This window comes from Musca autumnalis, unplaced genomic scaffold (genome assembly GCF_047663935.1).
Source record: "Musca autumnalis isolate F117 unplaced genomic scaffold, ASM4766393v1 scaffold_5, whole genome shotgun sequence".
In the NCBI taxonomy this organism is placed as follows: domain Eukaryota; kingdom Metazoa; phylum Arthropoda; class Insecta; order Diptera; family Muscidae; genus Musca; species Musca autumnalis.
Window position 1 is genome coordinate 184,879,056 of NW_027412088.1, and position 21,532 is coordinate 184,900,587.

At 31.4% G+C, this 21,532-nt stretch overlaps 1 protein-coding gene across 5 annotated transcripts in view; it reads right to left on the reverse strand.

Annotated features, from left to right (window-relative positions):
- The window catches only part of Pgant9 (polypeptide N-acetylgalactosaminyltransferase 9), a 423,799-nt gene that overhangs the window by 14,838 nt on the left and 387,429 nt on the right, over positions 1-21,532 (reverse strand). For all 5 annotated transcript variants that reach the window (XM_073956150.1, XM_073956151.1, XM_073956149.1 and 2 more), the window contains one exon: positions 16,141-16,248. In XM_073956150.1, the coding sequence (XP_073812251.1) occupies positions 16,141-16,248 (108 nt within the window). The remainder of the gene's footprint in view (positions 1-16,140; positions 16,249-21,532) is intronic.

The following is a 21,532-nucleotide window of genomic DNA, read 5'->3' on the forward strand; positions in this document are numbered from 1 at the left end:
TTTTCAACCACAAACGTGGATTTTTTAAAAATATTTTCAACCACAAACGTGGATTTTTTAAAAATATTTTCAACCACAAACGTGGATTTTTTAAAAATATCTTCAACCACAAACGTGGATTTTTTAAAAATATTTTTTCCACAAACCTGGAAAAACGTTTTTAGAAAATTTTTTCCATAAACGTGAATTTTTTGAAAATATTTTTCCCATACACGTGGATTTTTTAAAAATATTTTTTAAACAAGCGTGGATTTTTTAAAAATATTGTCAAGCACAAACGTGGATTTTTTTTAAAAAAAATTTCAACCACAAACGTGGATTTTTTTAAAAATATGTTCAACCACAAACGTGGATTTTTTAAAAATATTATCAATCACAAACGTGGATTTTTTAAAAATATTTTCAACCACAAACGTGGATTTTTTAAAATATTTTCAACCACAAACGTGGATTTTTTAAAAATATTTTCAAACGTGGATTTGTTAAAAATATTTTCAACCACAAACGTGGATTTTTTAAAAATATTTTCAACCACAAACGTGGATTTTTTAAAAATATTTTCAACCACAAACGTGGATTTTTTAAAAATATTTTCAACCACAAACGTGGATTTTTTAAAAATATTTTCAACCACAAACGTGGATTTTTTAAAAATATTTTCAACCACAAACGTGGATTTTTTTAAAATATTTTCAACCACAAACGTGGATTTTTTAAAAATATTTTCAAACGTGGATTTTTTAAAAATATTTTCAACCACAAACGTGGATTTTTTAAAATATTTTCAACCACAAACGTGGATTTTTTAAAAATATTTTCAAACGTGGATTTGTTAAAAATATTTTCAACCACAAACGTGGATTTTTTAAAAATATTTTCAACCACAAACGTGGATTTTTTAAAAATATTTTCAACCACAAACGTGGATTTTTTAAAAATATTTTCAACCACAAACGTGGATTTTTTAAAAATATTTTCAACCACAAACGTGGATTTTTTAAAAATATTTTCAACCACAAACGTGGATTTTTTTAAAATATTTTCAACCACAAACGTGGATTTTTTAAAAATATTTTCAAACGTGGATTTGTTAAAAATATTTTCAACCACAAACGTGGATTTTTTAAAATATTTTCAACCACAAACGTGGATTTTTTAAAAATATTTTCAACCACAAACGTGGATTTTTTAAAAATATTTTCAAACGTGGATTTGTTAAAAATATTTTCAACCACAAACGTGGATTTTTTAAAAATATTTTCAAACGTGGATTTGTTAAAAATATTTTCAACCACAAACGTGGATTTTTTAAAAATATTTTCAACCAAAAACGTGGATTTTTTAAAAATATTTTCAACCACAAACGTGGATTTTTTAAAAATATTTTCAACCACAAACGTGGATTTTTTAAAAATATTTTCAACCACAAATGTGGATTTTTTAAAAATATTTTCAACCACAAACGTGGATTTTTTAAAAATATTTTCAACCACAAACGTGGATTTTTTAAAAATATTTTCAACCACAAACGTGGATTTTTTAAAAATATTTTCAACCACAAACGTGGATTTTTTAAAAATATTTTCAACCACAAACGTGGATTTTTTAAAAATATTTTCAACCGCAAACGTGGATTTTTTAAAAATATTTTCAACCGCAAACGTGGATTTTTTAAAAATATTTTCAACCACAAACGTGGATTTTTTTAAAAATATTTTCAACCACAAACGTGGATTTTTTAAAAATATTTTCAACCACAAACATGTATTTTTTAAAAATATTTTCAACCACAAACGTGGATTTTTTAAAAATATTTTCAGCCACAAACGTGGATTTTTTAAAAATATTTTCAACCACAAACGTGGATTTTTTAAAAATATTTTCAACCACAAACGTGGATTTTTTAAAAATATTTTGCAATATTTTTTCCACAAACGCAATTTTTTTAAATATTTTTTCACAAACGTGGATTTTTTAAAAACTTTTTCCTCAAACATGGATTTTTTAAAAACTTTTTCCTCAAACATGGATTTTTCAAAAATATATTTTCAAGGAACCTGGGTTTTTTAAAAATATTTTTTCAAGGAACCAGGATTTTTGAAAAAATGTTTTCCAAGGAACCTGAATTTTGTTTAAAATATTTTTTCAAGGAACCTGAATTTTTTAAAAATATTATTTCAAGGAGCCTGGATTTTTTGAAAATAACTGTTTTCAAGGAATCTGGATTTTTTAAAAATATTTTTTTCAAGGAATGTGGATTTTTTTAAAAATATTTTGTCAAAAAACGCGGGTTTTTTAAAAACATTTTTCAAGGAATTTCAAAATTTTTTTTAAGGAATCTGGATTTTTTAAATATATTTCTTCAAGGAACCTGGATTTTTTGAAAATAACATTTTTTTAAGGAACCTGGATTTTTTAAAAATATTTTTTTCAAGGAACGTAGATTGTTTAAAAATATTTTTCAAAAAACGCGGATTTTTTAAAAACATTTTTCAAGGAAGTCGGATTCTTTAAAAGGAGCGTGGATTTTTTAAAAACATTTTTCAAGGAAGTCGGATTCTTTAAAAGGAGCGTGGATTTTTTAAAAACATTTTTCAAGGAAGTCGGATTCTTTAAAAGGAGCGTGGATTTTTTAAAAATATTTTTCAAGGAACGTGGATTTTTTTTTAAATATTTTTTGCACAAAATTAAAAATAAGGAGCGGGGATTTTTTAAAAATATTTTTCAAGGAACGTGGATTTTTTTAAAATATTTTTTGCATAAAATAAAAAATAAGGAGCGGGGATTTTTTAAAGGAACGTGGATTTTTTAAAAATATTTTTCCACAAACGTGAATTTTTTAAAAATATTTTTTCAAGAAACGTAGATTTTTTAAAAATATTTTTCCACAAACGTGAATTTTTTAAAAATATTTTTTCAAGAAACGTAGATTTTTTAAAAATATTTTTCAAGGAACTTGAATTTTTTAAGATTAGTTTTGGATTTTTTAAAAATACTTTTACCACAAACGTAGATTTTTTAAAAATATTTTTTCCACAAACGTGGATCTTTTAAAAATAATTTTCCACAAACGTAGATTTTTTAAAAATATTTTTTTCACAAACGGGCATTTAAAAATATTTTTTTCCACAAACGTAGATTTTTTAAAAATATTTTTTTTTTCACAAACGTGCATTTAAAAATATTTTTTTTTCCACAAACGTGCATTTAAAAAAATATTTTTCCACAAACTTGGATATTTTAAATTTTTAAAGTTGTTGGCGTTTTTTGTTGGCGTTTTTTATTGTTGGACTGCAGAATTTTACATCTTTGTGTTTATTTCAGCTTTAGTCCATATTTTGTTGTATTCAAGTATTTGAATAACAACAAAATGTTTTACAGTGGATATGAAATTGATTAGTTGTAATTTTTAAAAATATATTTCAAGTATTATCAGAATCGTGGAATTTTTTAAAAATATTTTGAAAGATTTTCACAGTCGTGTTTTTTTAAATATTTTTCAAGGATTTTCACAGTAGTGGTTTATTTTAAATATTTTCAAGGATTTTCAGAGACGCGGATTGTTTAAAAATAATTTTTCAAGAATTTTCAGTGTCTTGGATTTTTTTCAAAATACTTTTCACGGATTTTCAGTGTCTTGGAATTTTTTGAAAATACTTTTCAAGGATTTTCGTTGTCGTGGATTTTTTAATGGTATTTTTCAAGGATTTACACTGTCGTGTTTTTTTAAATATTTTTCAAGGATTTTCAAAGTCGAGTATTTATTAAAAATGTTTTACAAGGATTCTCAAAGTCGTGGATTTTTTAAAAATATTTTTCGAGGACTTTCAGAGTCGTCTATTTTTTGAAAATGTTTTTAAGGATTGTCAGAATCGTGGATTTTTTAAAAACATTTTCAATGATTTTCAGAGACGTGGATTGTGTAAAATTTTTTTTTTCAAGAATTTCTGAAAAATCCTTGATTTTTTAAAAATTATTTTTTCAAGAATTTTGAAAATCCTGCATTTTAAAAAAAAAAATTGTTCAAGATTTTTCCAATCCAGAATTTTTTTAAAAATATTTTTTCAAAATTTTTCAAAACCCTGGATTTTTCAAAATATTGTTTCAAGATTTTTCAAAATCCTGGATTTTTTAAAAACATTTTTTTGAGGATTTTCATGGATTTTTTAAAAATATTTTTTCAAGAATTTTCAAAATCCTGGATTTTTAAAAAAATATGGAAAATTCACAGGCCGAAAAGTACAGAAGGAAGATGACAGATGATTGAACCTACCTATACAAGTGAATTGTTTCTCTTAAATGTATAACGTCCTTATGTCCTTAAATTGTGAATTGTTAAAAAAAAACTTACTTTTCCGTTGAAAAACTACGACGTAACTCTTTTAATAACGCATTTCCATGACAATTATTATCAGCAAAACCTCCTCTCTATCCTCTCCCTTAAATCCTTGCCGTGTTTTTGTATTATCCTTTAAAAAATATCCCGCTGTTATTTTCCAAATAAACTAATAATCTAAGGAGACTGCCAACAGCCTTGAGGAAATTTATTTGTAATATTTCTAATCATAATTCATACAACAAAGATAAACGAACACTTATGAGTCTACAGAGGAAATCAAAAGTGTGGGAAACAGTTATCTATGTGTAGGATGTCCTTGGGGTAGCATAAAAACGAGGAACAAGCACACACACACACACATAGAGATAAACACATGTATGTATCGTTATGCTTAGGATCTAGGCATGTTGAGATTTACAAGAATATGTTTGTTCAAACGTCTATTGTAATAGACGACATTCATTATCCTTTTTATACCCTCCACCATATGGAGGGTATAATTAAATTTGTCATTCCGTTTGTAACACATCGAAATATTCGTCGGAGACCCCATAAAGTATATATATTATTGATCAGCATAAAATTCTATGTCGATTGGACCATGTCCGTCTGTCCGTCCGTCCGTCCGTCAGTCCGTCCGTCTGTCTGTCTGTTGAAATCAAGATACAGCTCGCAATTTTAAAGATAGAGAGTCAAAATTTGGTACAGAAGTTTTTATTACTTGCAGGATGGTTGGTATTGAAAATGGGATATATCGGTCCACGTTTTGATATAGCCCCCATAGAACGGTACCTCCCGATTTTCGGTATTTTTAAGGTTTTAGCTTCATTATCCTACCAAAATGGCTGAAATTTGGTACATAGTCTTTATTAGGGGTATAAAACTTTCCCCCAGAATTTTGTCGGTATCGCTCCACACCTTCATATAGCCCCCATAGAACGATACCTCCCGATTTTCGGTATTTTAAAGGTTTTAGCTTCATTATCACACCGAAATGGCTGAAATTTGGTACTTAGTCTACGTTGGTGGTATACAACTTTCCCCGAGAACTTTGTCGGTATTGGTCCATGCCTTCATATAGCCCCCATAGAACGGTACCTCCCGATTTTCGTAATACTGAAGATTGTGACGTCAATATCCGACCGAAATGGCTGAAATTCGTTATTTCGCCTTCCAAGAGTTATAAAATATTCCAGAAGAGTATTATCAGTATAGGTCCACGTCTTCCTATATCCCCATAGAAGCGTACTTCTTGATTTTCGGTATTTTTTAAGTGTTAGCCACATTCTGTTAACGAAATATAGGAAATTTGGTATTTAGTCTTCTTTGAGCCTAAAAACATTCCGTCAGAAATCTGCCGGTATAGATCGACGTTTTGAACTAGCCCCCATAGAATGGTGCCTCACATTGTTTAACCGAAATTGCTGAAATTTTGTATTAAGTCTTCTTCATACACGAAAGGAAACTAATTATTCCATTTAACTTCAATACAACTCGTGGTGGAGGGTATAACAAGTTCGGCCCGGCCGAACTTAACACCGTTCTTACTTGTTTTGCAGTATTGTTGTGTGCTTTGGTTGAGGTTGGTTTTTTTTGTTCTTTTCAAATAGAAAAGGTTTCTTTTACAACAGGGCGGAGTGGAATAGCTATAAAAATTAGCATGGAGTAAGTGGTGAATATATTATTTGATTTTAATAAAGTACCAATAGGCGTATGATGTGTGTCGTTAAGTATACTACGCTTTGGAGGAGTAAGAACCACGAACGTATAAGTGTTGCCATAGCTAATACGCTATGGATTCTTCCTCAAAACGGTCGTATACATAACGACACCAATCATACGCTCTTTGATACATCATTAAATCCATAATTGTATTTGAATTATTCTGTACGAATATGTACGTGGACTTAAACAGATATCATTTCAGACATACACGGATCTTATCCCTACACCCTAATATCACTACACATCAGCCACAATATATTCTAATACCTGATATCCAACCATAATACACATGAAAGGAAAAAAGGAAACCGCAAATATAGCTACAAAGTTTAGGATACCAAAAAAGGAACCCGTAACATAAAGGATATGGTACTCTGTCTATTCTTGTGGTTGGTTTGCTGAGGTGGGTAATTATTGGCATACATTGTGGACCAGGACTGCAATTTTAATTTGTCATATGAAACGACAACGATGAGGATTTTATATGCATACAACTTGGTATCCGTTTTCCCCTCTCCGGCTCACTCTCTTTACATTTACAATTAACGATGTTTCAAAGACTTACTTCCGTTTTCATGTTGCTGCTGTTGTATTTTCTCATTTTTATATTGTGGCAGATTCTTCTTCTCATTGTTTATCTACCTCATTGTGTGTCACGATGCTATTGTTTTGTCATGTGCGGTAAAAAAACTCATGTGTGTTGTGTTGTGTGTCATGTACTTTCCAATGGCAAAGAAATATGGGAAAACAATTGAAAGAAAGAAAGAAATTGAAAACAAAACAACAGAACGGAAGATGCTTTTGGCTGAATGTTACTGTGGATTTTTAAGTTGCCATTAAAAGAACAATAGGGGCTTAAAGTAAGTGGCGGATATAAAGGAAATTTGTTTATGACAATGAGGGAGTGAAATGAAGGAGAGAGTTGGGGTAGGACAGTATATAATTTAAGAGGTTGGATTTTATTTTATGGTATGGAAAAACATTTTTTTGCAAGGAATATCACAGCTTTGAGATGTTGATTTTCTAAGGAAAAATTTTTATGCTATATACCGACTGACCTGGGTATGGCTTCTTGTTCTATGAAAATGTGAAATTAAAAATATTTTCTTTATAAAATTTTTTCTTATAATATTTGAGAGTTATTTCCTTTTTAAATTTTTTCATTTAAATTTTTTATTGAAAAAAAAATTTTGAAGAAGTTTTTTAGCCCCAAAGTTAAGTTAAATAACACTGTGCGACACGAAAAAAATTAACCACATTCTGACACCGCAGCATGATAGAAGACGAAAAATAAGAAGACACGTGTCTCGGCGTTTTTCCCTGTTACTTCGAATTTCGCGGTAATGGGCCCCCAAAGACCTGAGTCCTTGATGTCAAAAAGGACCATTTTGTCAGGCTCATATCTTCTAAACCGCTAAGAATTTTGGTTTACTCGTGGAGGCAAAGTTGTAGCTCTCATCTTAAAGAATAATAATTGTGAAGACATAAAATCCATTCAACCTTATCTTCAATGTCAAAATCGTTAAGGTCAAGTTTCCGTTATAATTTTTTCTCAGATTTTGGCCTACAGATATCAAACCGATCAAAATTGAATCAAATAACCAACTACAAAAATGTACCTTAGATCTCAATAAACAACTTTCTAGAACATACGAACCCTGTAGAAATGGTTCTTAAAGGTCAAAATAGCAAAACAAATGCAATTTTTATTTTCTTTTTTCGGTTTCTGCTCCATAGAAATTAAACCATTCAAAATTCAAGAAAACATTCGACCACAATAATGTAGCGAATATATCAATATACAACTTTGTGGAACATCAGAACCCACTACGAATTGTTCTTAAAGGTCAAAATAGCAAAAAACTTTAGAAAATATTCGGTTTTTATACTTTTTTCTCCGATTCTGGTCCATAGATACCGAACCGTTCAAAATTCAAGAATACAAGCGACTACAAAAATGTACCTAAGATCTCAGTTAACAACTTTCTGGAACATATGAACATTCTAGGAACGGCCCTTCATGTTCAAAATTCACTAACAATTATATTATGGTTAATGCTCAGGTCTAGAAAATTTGAAAGGTTTGTTATTTAGGGACCTGACCAGGAAAGAATGGGTAAAACTAATGGAATTTTGAGCTTAAAGGGCCGCTCCTAGAATGTTCATATGTTCTAGAAAGTTGTTAACTGAGATCTTAGGTACATTTTTGTAGTCGCTTGTATTCTTGAATTTTGAACGGTTCGGTATCTATGGACCAGAATCGGAGAAAAAAGTATAAAAACCGAATATTTTCTAAAGTTTTTTGCTATTTTGACCTTTAAGAATAATTCGTAGTGGGCTCTGATGTTCCACAAAGTTGTATATTGATATATTCGCTACATTATTGTGGTCGAATGTTTTCTTGAATTTTGAATGGTTTAATTTCTATGGAGCAGAAACCGAAAAAAGAAAATAAAAATTGCATTTGTTTTGCTATTTTGACCTTTAAGAACCATTTCTACAGGGTTCTTATGTTCTAGAAAGTTGTTTATTGAGATCTAAGGTACATTTTTGTAGTTGGTTGTTTGATTCAATTTTGATCGGTTTGATATCTGTAGGCCAAAATCTGAGAAAAAATTATAACGGAAACTTGACCTTAACGATTTTGACCTTGAAGATAAGGCTGAATGGATTTTATGTCTTCACAATTATTATTCTTTAAGATGAGAGCTACAACTTTGCCTCCACGAGTAAATGAAAATTCTTAGCGGTTTAGAAGATATGAGCCTCACAAAATGGTTCTTTTTGACATCAAGGACTCAGGTCTTTGGGGGCCCATTACCGCGAAATTCGAAGTAACAGGGAAAAACGCCGAGACACGTGTCTTCTTATTTTTCGTCTTCTATCACGCTGCGGTGTCAGAATATGGTTAATTTTCCATGACACAAAAATTACACACAGTGTAATCCACATTTGTAGTTCACTTGATTATTGTTTAATAAATAGTACTATGGAAATTTATGGGGAACATTTTAACAAAATCCAATATTTAGGAAGCCAAGTGACTACGTGCGTATACGTTTTGACAACACTTATACACACTGAAGCCTTAATAAAAATTTTCCAGAATTATATAGAATTATATAGAAACAAAGTAGGATAGTATGAAAATGCATGTTTTTAGGTAAGCTGGTACTCGTTGAAGGGCACGAGGTATATATAGAATTGGAATTGGTCATAACTTTGCATATGGTAACACTAGTGTAGACTAAATCGGTATACTAATTCGTGTACCTCCCACACAACATTTTGAAAAAGTACAGTTTAAGAGATCGTCTCGGATTATTTTGAATTTCATTGCAACATTCCATATTTCCTGAAATAATTGCAAAAATGCTCAAAAAAGCCTGCTGTCACCAACTAAACTTGGTAGCACATAAGATAACCCTTGAAGGGAGAAACCGACTTGGTCCAAACGGTGAACATCGTATTATATCTTATAGACTCGAATTATGTCCATATATTGACTAAATTGGACCACTCTTTCGGGTATTTTTCATCCAAAGTTTGGAAGGAATACAGTGTAACGACTCATTTGGGATTGTTTTTAAATTTGTGGCAACATGCGGTCCTAGTTAGAACGGCACAATTTTTTTCAGAGACAAATCCATACGTTCTCATAAATTGTCCCAGAACTCAAAAAACAATTGTAGACGTCGGAAGAATTTTATTTACTTCGTTTCTTTTAGTCCGAGTCTGATGGCATAACTAGGACGGCACAGCTGACTGGTACTTTCTTACTTGTTTCATATTAAAGTCAATCAAGACTGTTACTAGGTTTATATCACCTTGTTTTGGTACTCTGCTGGTCCTTAAAAAATACTGTTGGATAATGAAGATTTGAAGTGAGTACCAACTGGCCCAATATTGTCGATTTTTTCATTCCCATCTTTACTTTCCTTAACGAGAATTAATTAAAGTCCAATAGAGACCTTGGACTTGGGACAGCCTAGAGCGCCCATGCTTAATAATTTCTAAGAACGAAAACAATTTCAAACCGTTCTCGATTCTGACAATTTTTTTAAAAAGGTAAAAAACGCATTTCTAATAAAGTTCAAAAGAAATGTTTAAAACATTTATTTAAAAATCCACGATTCTTAAAAATATTTTATAAAATCTCGACCTTGACAAGTATTAAAAAATCCAAGAACTATATCAATATTTTTAAAAAATCCACGATCCTTAAAAATAATCCTATGGAAATATTTCTAAAAATCCACGAACCAGAAAATTCTTAAAAAATATTTTTAAAAAATCCAGTATTCACGAATATCCTTTCAAAATATTTTTGAAAAATCCACGATTCTGAAAATCCTTTAAAATATTAAAAAAAACACGATCCAGAAAATTCTTGAAAAATATTTTTAAAAAATCCAATATCCACGAATATTCTTTAAAAATATTTTTGAAAAATCCACGATTCTGAAATCCTTTTAAAATATTTTTAGAAAATCCACGATGCTGAAAATCATTTTAAAGTATTTTAAAAAAATCAACGAAGCCGAAAATTCTTTAAAAATATTTTTAAAAAAAACCACTGCGCTGAAAGTCATTTACAAATATTTTTAAAATATCTAATATGCTGAAAATCTTTTAAAATAATTTAAAAAAAATCCACGATGTTCAAAATCTTTTTAAAATAATTTAAAAAAAAATCCACGATGCTGAAAATCTTTTTAAAATATTTTTTAATAAATCTTCGAAGCCGAAAATCCCTAAAAATTTTTAAAAAATCCTCTATGCTGAAAATCTTTTTCAAATATTTAAAAAATCAACGATGCTGAAAATTGTATTTTTTTAAAATCCATGATGCTGAAAATCCCTTAAAATAATTTTTAGTTAAATGCACGATCCGTAAAAAAATATTTTTAAAAAATCCGCTATGCGGAAAATCCATTAAAAATATTTTTAAAAATCCTCGATGGTGAAATTCTTTTGAAAATATTTTTAAAAACTCCACAATGCAAAAATCATTTAATAGTATTTGTAAAAAATCCACGAAGCCGAAAATTCTTTAAAAATATTTTTAAAAAATCCTCTGCGCTGAGATTCATTTAAAAATATTTTTAAAAAAATCTACGATGCTGAAAATCTTTTCAAACTAATTCAAAAAAATCTACGATGTTGAAAATTTTTTTAAAATAATTTTAAAAAAATCGGTTAAAAGTATTTTTTAATAAATCTACGATGCCGAAAATCCTTTAAAATTTTTAAAAAACTCCACTATGCTGAAAATCTTTTTAAAATATTTAAAAATCCACGATGCTGAAAATTGTTTAAAATATTTTTTTAAAAATCCATGATGCTGAAAATTGTTTAAAATATTTCGTAATAAATCTACGATGCCGAGAATCCTTTAAAATATTTAAAAAAATTCACGATGCTGAAAATTGTTTAAAATATTTTTTTGAAAATCCATGATGCTGAATATCCTTTAAAATAATTTGTAGAAAAATGCACGATCCGTAAAAAAATATTTTTAGAAAATCCACTATGCGGAAAATCCATTAAAAATATTTTTAAAAATCCTCGCTGCTAAAATTCCTCTAAAAATACTTTTAATAAATCCACTATGCCAAAAATCATTTAAAAGTATTTGTAAAAAATCCACGTAGCCGAAAATTCTTTAAAAAGATTTTTAAAAAATCTACTATGCTTAAAATCTTTTTAAAATAATTTAAAAAAGTCCACGTTGTTGAAAATCTTCTTAAAATAATTTAAAAAAAGCCACGATGCTAAAAATCTGTTTAAAATATTTTTTAATAAATCCACGATGCCGAAAATCCTTTAAAATGTTTAATAAAAATCCTCTATGCTGAAAATTGTTTAAAATATTTTTTAAAAATCCATGATGCTGAAAATCCTTTAAAATAATTTTTAGAAAAATGCACGATCCGTAAAAAAATATTTTTAAAAAATCCGCTATGCGGAAAATCCATTAAAAATATTTTTAAAAATCTCCGATGGTCAAATTCCTTTGAAAGTATTTTTAAAAACTCCACTATGCCAAAAATCATTTAAAAGTATTTGTAAAAAATCCACGAAGCTGAAAATTCTTTAAAATATTTTTAAAAAATCCACTGCACTGAAATTCAGCATAGAGGATTTTTATTTTTTTTTTTTAATTTTAAAGGATGCCGACGATTTATTAAAAACTATTTTAAACAGATTTCCAGCATCGTGGATTTTTTAAATTATTTTAAAAAGATTTTCAGCATCGTGGATTTTTTTTAATTATTTTAAAAAGATTTTCAGCATCGTGGTTTTTTTAAGTAATTTAAAAAGATGTTGCTGCATCGTAGATTTTTTAAAACTAGTTTTAAAGAATTTTCGGCTTCGTGGATTTTTTAAAAATACTTTTGAATGATTTTTGGCATAGTGGATTTATTAAAAGTATTTTTAAAGGAATTTTAGCATCGAGGATTTTTAAAAGTATTTTTAATGGATTTTGCGCATAGTGTTTTTTTTAAATATTTTTACGAATCGTGAATTTTTCTAAAAATTATTTTTAAGGATTTTCAGCATCATGGATTTTTAAAAATATTTTAAACAATTTTCAGCATTGCGGATTTTTAAAATATTTTCAGCATAGAGGATTTTTATTAAACATTTTAAAGGATTTTCAGCATCATGGATTTTTAAAAGTATTTTAAACAATTTTCAGCATCGTGGATTTTTTAAATATTTTAAAAAGATTTTCAGAATAGAGAATTTTTAAAAAAAAAAATTAAAGGATTTTCGGCATCGTGGATTTATTAAAAAACTATTTTAAAAAGATTTTCAGCATCGTGGCTTTTTTAAAAAATTTTAAAAAGATATTCAACATCCTGGATTTTTTTTTAAATAATTTGAAAAAGATTTTCAGCATCGTAGATTTTTAAAAATATTTTTAAAGGATTTTCGGCTTCGTGGATTTTTTAAATGATTTTCTGCATAGTGGATTTATTAAAAGAATTTTTAAAGGAATTTTAGCATCGAGGATTTTTAAAAATATTTTAATGGATTTTCCGCATAGTGGATTTTTTAAAAATATATTTACGGATCGTAAATTTTTCTAAAAATTGTTTTAAAGGATTTTCAGCATCATGGATTTTTAAAAAATATTTTAAACAATTTTCAGTATCGTGGATTTTTTTAAATATTTTAACAAAATTTTCAGCATAGAGATTTTTTTTAAATTTTAATGAATTTTCGGCATTGTAGATTTATTAAAAAATATTTTAAACAAATTTTCAGTATCGTGGATTTTTTTTAAATTATTTTAAAAAGATTTTCAACACCGTGGATTTTTATTTAAATTATTTTGAAAAGATTTTCAGCATCGTAGATTTTTTAAAAATATTTTTAAACGACTTTCAGCGCAGTGGATTTTTTAAAAATATTTTTAAAGAATTTTCGGATTCGTGGATTTTCTAAAAATATTTTAAAAGATTTTCAGAATCGTGGATTTTTCAAAAATATTTTTAAAGAATATTCGTGGTTATTGGATTTTTTAAAAATATTTTTTAAGAATTTTCTGGATCGTGTTTTTTTTAATATTTTAAAGGATTTTCAAAATCGTGGATTTTTCCAAAAGTATTTTTAAAGGATATTCGTGAATACTGGATTAAAAAAAAAATAAGAATTTTCTGGATCGTGGATTTTTTTAAAAATATTTCTAATATATTATTTTTAAGGATCGTGGATTTTTAAAAAATATTTCTAAAGGATTATTTTTAAGAATCGTGAATATTTTAAAAATATGAATATAGATCCTTGGATTTTTTTTTTAATATTTGTCAAAGGTCGAGATTTTTTAAAAATAGTTTTAAGAATCGTGGATTTTTAAAAAATTATTTTAAACATTTCTTTTGAACTTTATTAAAAATGTGTTTTTACATTTTCTAAAAAATTGTCAGAATCGAATTTAAATTGTCAGAATCGAATTTATTTAAAATAATTTTTAGAAAAATGCACGATGCTGAAAATCCAAGAAAATTCGCGAGGCCCTGGGCCCCCAAAATTTTATTTTTTTTTCATTCGGACTATTCATATCGGACTATATCCCTAATGGCGTAAGAGTATAACACACAGTGTTTGCTTCATGTGTCTTTGATTCCCATAATAGTTAGTATATCCTCCGGGTTTCCCAGATTATTCTTTGACCTCCATGGCGTATAAGTGTTGTTATAAAGTATTCGCCTATGTGTCGTATTTATTTATAATAACATTTTATTGCTGTTTTTTTCTCCTAAACTTTTCAATCTCTCTCTTCTTCCTTCGAGATTTTTCTATCTATAGGATACTTCAATGATCTTATATCTATAGGTAACCTCTATTTTTCTTCGTTCTATAGAACAACTTAAGTGGTCTGTTTTCTATAAGAGAAAACGTCATCATGTATACGATTTTCAGGACATCTTAGCTTTAAAATGCTCCTCAAAATAATTTACGCAAGAAATAATGGGGTTGAAGAAAAAAATAATAGTTGTTTAGCAACTGTTGACGCTGAGGATTCCATGCGTATTTAGAAAGACATTATATGGTTGACTTTTTAACTTCGCTTCACCTGTAGTGTCACTTTGTTCCTGGTAGCTTTGGGCTTTTTATCGCCTTTAGAATGTAGTTTGTAAGGCGTATAAGTGTTGTTTTTAGTTATACGTTGGTCAGGGTGATGTAGATGATGTTGAAAAGGTTATAAGTTGTTTGAATTTTTAAATTAGTCTCACTTTTATCCCGTCCGTGGATACCTCACATGTGGTGTCTGTTTTGCCTTTATGAAACGGACACACTTTTATTGCTTTTTTACACTTTTCATCACCTTCAGATTGTTGTGTCTAAGGCGTATAAGTGTTGTCGCTACTTATACGTTAGTAAGGATGTAGCAAATAAACGTTTCTAATTCTATATCAACGTTCCCCACAATGTTTTAGTAACACCAGCTATATACTAGCTACACGGTGTCACCGTGGTGCAATGGTTAACACGTCCTCCTCGCACTCATAAGGCCTGCGGTTCGATTGCTAGGCAGGGAAAAACATCATACTTTCCAATGGGGAAAAATACCCTTCAGTGTAATCTAGGCGACATTAGCATCATTATTCCCATAAAAAGTAGGTCCCATATCATTGATGAGAGGAAGTCCCCGTGTCCCTTCGGGATTGTGTATGGGAAGATATGTATGTATGTATGTATGTATGTATGTATGTATGTATGTATGTATGTATGTATGTATGTATGTATGTATGAATGTATGCATATAACACCTACACTTTTACTGTTGTTAGATCCTGGTAGGAAAATATCCAGTCTATCAGTATAAATAGCCCCATTTAAGGCATCTACAGTTGATTTCATTAACCGAACCTATAGGTCGTATTAGTGTTGTCAGTACTTATACGCTGTTAAAGACGTTTTAGCTTTCGACTATTCTCTAACATAAGGTAGGGTCAAATTTGGCAAATATTTGCTCCAGCAACAGTCGGTGTGCACTTACTGAGAGAAATACGACACTGAGAGCAAATGAGCGTAAATATTGCAGTAAACGAACACTGACGGCCGCTTGATTAATGTGACCTTACCATTAGAAATATATATCTATACGAAACTAAGCCAGACAGTAATGAAACATTGGTTTTCATCCCTTAAGTCCCCGAGGTCCCTATGCTAGGAAGAAAAATCGTATTCTATTCCCTTCATCCCATAATTTACCTTTCTCTCCCTCGTTTTCTTAGCACACCAGCCATAAATTAGCAACATTCTTACATTTGTTACAATGTGACCGTTAATGTGCCAGAAAAAAAAGGAATCACAGTTAACAACAGCATCGTCATCATCATCATCATCACCATTATTATCATTATAATCAAAAGTCTTGTGCTGATTAATATGGCCACGTCCGTTAAAAAGTGTCAGTTAAACGAAGAAAATGAAATACGACACAAGCCATCCCGACCAGTAAACACAAAACTTACTGGCATGCTGTTGCAACTCCTCGACAAAGTAACATTTAATCGTGCAAACCAAACTCAAAAAGAGATACAAAATTTCTTTCTTACCTGATTTCCTTTGGAGCCATGGCAGGGATACAGCATAACATCATGTCCCGCATAATCCAAACAGGCTTCATCACGGCGAATTTCACCTGCCTTACTCAACATCCAGTACTGTTAGTCGGTGGCAAATGGTGTTGTATTTCAAAATTCAGCCAAGCATATGAAAGGATGGTTAACCACACACACACACGTATACACAAGAAGAGATTGCAGGTAATGGTGTCGGTGGTTGGTGTGTATGTGCGGGTTATGCGTTATGAATGGTTTAGTTCGGTACAATGAACAATATTGTCATCAGCACGGCACGCAAATGTAATATTTTAAAACCAGCAATGCATCGTTGCAACGTCGCGCGGTTATACCAAAGGTTGGATGGATGTAGCCACAAAGTTAGTGCCATATGTTAGGCGCACATACACACATCATATACATACGTATGACATCATCGTTGTAATAGTAGTAGTCGTAGTTTTTTTGTTGTTGTGTATATTTTTAAGTGGTTGCGAAGAAAATGTAATAGAAACAAAAAATAAAATAAAAAAATTATTAATAAAAATGTCATGACATGAGGCAGAAAGTATGATGATGTGAATGTGTTTGTGCATGGGTGTCATGTGAATGTAGAGAATGCAATTTAATTTACCCTTAAATTAATTTTCACAAATTTCAGGAAAATATTATTCTAGCAACAGCAAATGTTTTTTTATTTGTTTTTCTTTTTGGTGCAAAGTAAACTCAATTATGACCGAGCTAATAGCTACTTTTTCATTACTTTCTATTTTCGAGAGAAAAATTGAGCAAAGAAAGGACTTGTCTCCCAGTCAAGCGTAATGCATAAAATTAAATTGAAAATACTTTATAAATATTTAAAAAAATATTTAAGATTTCTTTAAATAGAATGAAAATGAAGTTAATTTCGTTCAAAAAATGTAAGGTAATTTTGGGCGTATTGGTTTTGTCGTTACGTAGGTAGGTCTATCTCTAAAGGTAAGGTCACATTAGTATTCGCTTACTGAGAGCAAGTGTCTTATGTGACTATATGTACCTTAATAAACACAAAATTAGTGCATCTAAATGGTCTGAAATTGGCTGTGTTGGCTTCAACAATGCCATCAGAGCTGAAAGAACGAGGGCCTCTTGAGATTATTTATAGAGGCCTTCTGTCTGTAGAAGACCTTAAGAGGTCTTTCCGTAAGAGATCTTCTGTAGAGGGCAGACCTTCGTAAATTGCTTTCTATTTATTGAAGAGCTCCGAAAGGACTTTCTATTCAAGAAAGACCTTAATCTGTGGTCTTCCATAAAAAGAAGAACTCCATAGGGGGTCTTCTATAACGTGAAGACTGCCGTGAGGGGTCTTTTACAGATTGAAGACATCTTCAAAGGGGTATTCTAGGTATAAATCAAATCGTAGATTGAGTCTTCTATGAGGGGTCTTCTGTGGACCTAAGTAAGTTGTCTTCTATAAATAGAACACCTCAGTAAGGTGTCTTCTATAAAGAGAACGTTTCAATAAGTGGTCTTTTATAGAGAGAAGACTTTCAAAAAGAGCTTTCTATTCATAGAAGACTTCCGTAGAGGGCCTTATATTCATAAATGACCTCCATTAGTAGTCTTCTATAAATAAAGGACTCCCCAGGTGATCTTCTATAAAGTGACCGCAATGAGGGGTCTTTTATAGATTGAAGACGCCTTTAAGGGATCTTCTGGGCATATATGATCACTTAATGTAGTCTATATGGAGATTGAGTCCTCTAAAGGGATCTTCTGAGGACAGAAAACTTCTGTAGATAGAAGAACTTCGTAAGGACTCTTTTGTAAATTAAGGCTTTTAAGGCTTTATGTACTTGAAAGACCACTTAAAGTAGCCTTCTTTAAATCGAAGACCTCCGCAATGTGTCTTCTATAGAGAGAAGGCATTCCTAAGAAGTGTTCTACAGAGAGAGAAAACCTCCGTAAAGTGTCTTTAATAGGTAGAAGACCGGTTGAGGTCTTCTCTAGACAAATGTCTTCTACAGATTTCAGATCTTCTAGGAAGAGAATAGTCGTCTTGGGGTCTTCTATAGATAGATGATCTCTTTATGTTTCCTATAGACAGAAGACTTATTAACGTTTTCTATGCACAGAGGACCTCTTGAGGTGTTCTAAAGACAAAATACCTCTTGAGGTGAGGTCTTCTTTAGGCAGATGACCTCTTAATGTTAGGTTTTCTGTAGGCAGATAACTTCTTGAAGTCTTCTGTATGTAGAAGATCTCATGATGTCTTCTATGGACAGAAGACCTCTTGAGGTCATTTATACACAGAATAATTCTTGAGGACTTCTATAGAGAGAAGACATCTTAAGATTTTCAATTGACAGAAGACCTCTTGAGGTCTTCTATAGACAGAAGACCTCTTGAGGTCTTCTATAGACAGAAGACCTCTTTAGGTCTTCTACAAACAGAAGGCCTCTTGAGGTCTTCTATAAACAGAAGGCCTCTTGAGGTCTTCTATAGACAGAAGATTTCTTGAGGTCTTCTATAGACAGAAGACATCTTGAGGTCTTCTATAGACAGAAGACCTCTTGAGGTCTTCTATAGACAGAAGAGCTCTTGAGGCCTTCTATAGAGAGAAGATGTCTTGACGTTTCTATTGACAGAAGACCTCTTGAGGTCTTCTATAGACAGAAGACCTCTTGAGGACTTCTATAGAGAGAAGACATCTTGAAGTCTTCTATAGACAGAAGATCTCTTGAGGTCCTCTACAGACAGAAGACCTCTTGAGGTCTTTTAAAGACAGAAGATATCTTGAGGTCTTCTATAGGTAGAAGATCTCTTGAGGTATTCTATAGAGAGAAGACCTCTTGAGGTCTTCTATAGAGAGAAGAGCTCTTGAGGTCTTCTATAGACAGAAGACCTCATGAGGTCTTCTATAGACAGAAACTTCTTGAGGTCTTCTATAGACAGAAGACTTCTTGAGGTCTTCTATAGACAGAAGATTTCTTGTGGTCTTCTATAGACAGAAGATTTCTTGTGGTCTTCTATAGACAGAAGATTTCTTGTGGTCTTCTATAGTTAGAAGATCTCTTGAGGTCTTCTATAGAGAGAAGACCTCTTGAGGACTTCTATAGAGAGAAGACATCTTGAAGTCTTCTATAGACAGAAGATCTATTGAGGTCCTCTACAGACAGAAGACCTCTTGAGGTCTTCTATAGAGAGAATACCTCTTGAGGTCTTCTATAAACAGAAGGCCTCTTGAGGTCTTCTATAGACAGAAGATTTCTTGAGGTCTTCTATAGACAGAAGACATCTTGAGGTCTTCTATAGACAGAAGACCTCTTGAGGTCTTCTATAGACAAAAGACCTCTTGAGGACTTCTATAGAGAGAAGACATCTTGAAGTCTTCTATAGACAGAAGATCTCTTGAGGTCCTCTACAGACAGAAGACCTCTTGAGGTCTTTTATAGACAGAAGATATCTTGAGGTCTTCTATAGGTAGAAGATCTCTTGAGGTCTTCTATAGAGAGAAGACCTCTTGAGGTCTTCTATAGAGAGAAGAGCTCTTGAGGTCTTCTATAGACAGAAGATTTCTTGTGGTCTTCTACAGACAGAAGACCTCTTGAGGTCTTCTACAGAGAGAAGACCTCTTGAGGTCTTCTATAAACAGAAGGCCTCTTGAGGTCTTCTATAGACAGAAGATTTCTTGAGGTCTTCTATAGACAGAAGACATCTTGAGGTCTTATATAGACAGAAGACCTCTTGAGGTCTTCTATAGACAGAAGACCTCTTGAGGACTTCTATAGAGAGAAGACATCTTGAAGTCTTCTATAGACAGAAGATCTCTTGAGGTCCTCTACAGACAGAAGACCTCTTGAGGTCTTTTATAGACAGAAGATATCTTGAGGTCTTCTATAGGTAGAAGATCTCTTGAGGTCTTCTATAGAGAGAATACCTCTTGAGGTCTTCTATAGAGAGAAGAGCTCTTGAGGTCTTCTATAGACAGAAGATTTCTTGTGGTCTTCTATAGACAGAAGACCTCTTGAGGTCTTCTATAGACAGAAGACCTCTTGAGGACTTTTATAGAGAGAAGACATCTTGAAGTCTTCTATAGACAGAAGACCTCTTGAGTACTTCTATAGACATACTTCTTTAGGTCTTCTATAGACAGAAGACCTCTTGAGGTTTTCTATAGACAGAAGACCTTTTGAGGTCTTCTATAGACAGAAGACCTCTTGAGGTTTTCTATAGACAGAAGATATCTTGAGGTCTTCTATAGGTAGAAGATCTCTTGAGGTCTTCTATAGACAGAAGACTTCTTGAGGTCTTCTATAGACAGAAGATTTCTTGTGGTCTTCTATAGACAGAAGATTTCTTGTGGTCTTCTATAGACAGAAGACCTCTTGAGGTCTTCTATAGACAGAAGACCTCTTGAGGACTTCTATAGACAATAAACTTCTTGAGGTCTTCTATAGACAGAAGACCTCTTGATGTCTTCTGAAGACAGAAGACCTCTTGAGGTCTTCTATAGACAGAAGACCTCTTGAGGTCTTCTATAGACAGAAGACCTCTTGAGGTCTTCTATAGACAGAAGACCACTTGAGGTCTTCTATAGACAGAAGACCTCTTGAGGTCTTCTATAGACAGAAGACCTCTTGAGGTCTTCTATAGACAGAAGACCGCTTGAGGACTTCTATAGAGAGAAGACCTCTTGAGGACTTCTATAGAGAGAAGACATCTTGAAGTCTTCTATAGACAGAAGATCTCTTGAGGTCTTCTATAGACAAAAAACTTCTTGAGGTCTTCTATAGACAGAAGATCTCTTGAGGTCTTCTATAGGTAGAAGATCTCTTGAGGTCTTCTATAGAGAGAAGAGCTCTTGAGGTCTTCTATAGAGAGAAGACATCTTGAGGTCTTCTATAGACAGAAGACCTCTTGATGTCTTCTAAAGACAGAAGACCTCTTGAGGTCTTCTATTGACAGAAGATATCTTGAGGTCTTCTATAGGTAGAAGATCTCTTGAGGTCTTCTATAGGTAGAAGACCTCTTGAGGACTTCTATAGACAGAAGACCTCTTGAGGTCTTCTATAGACAGAAGAGCTCATGAGGTCTTCTACAGACAGAAGAGCTCATGAGGTCTTCTACAGACAGAGGACCTCTTGAGGTCTTCTATAGACAGAAGACCTCTTGAGGTCTTCTATAGACAGAAGACCTCTTGAGGTCTTCTATAGACAGAAGACCTCTTGAGGTCATCTATAGACAGAAGACCTCTTGAGGTCTTCTATAGACAGAAGACCTCTTGAGGTCTTCTATAGACAGAAGACCTCTTGAGGTCTTCTATAGACAGAAGACCTCTTGAGGTTTTCTATAGACAGAATACCGCTTGAGGTCTTCTGTAGACAGAATACCTCTTGAGGTCTTC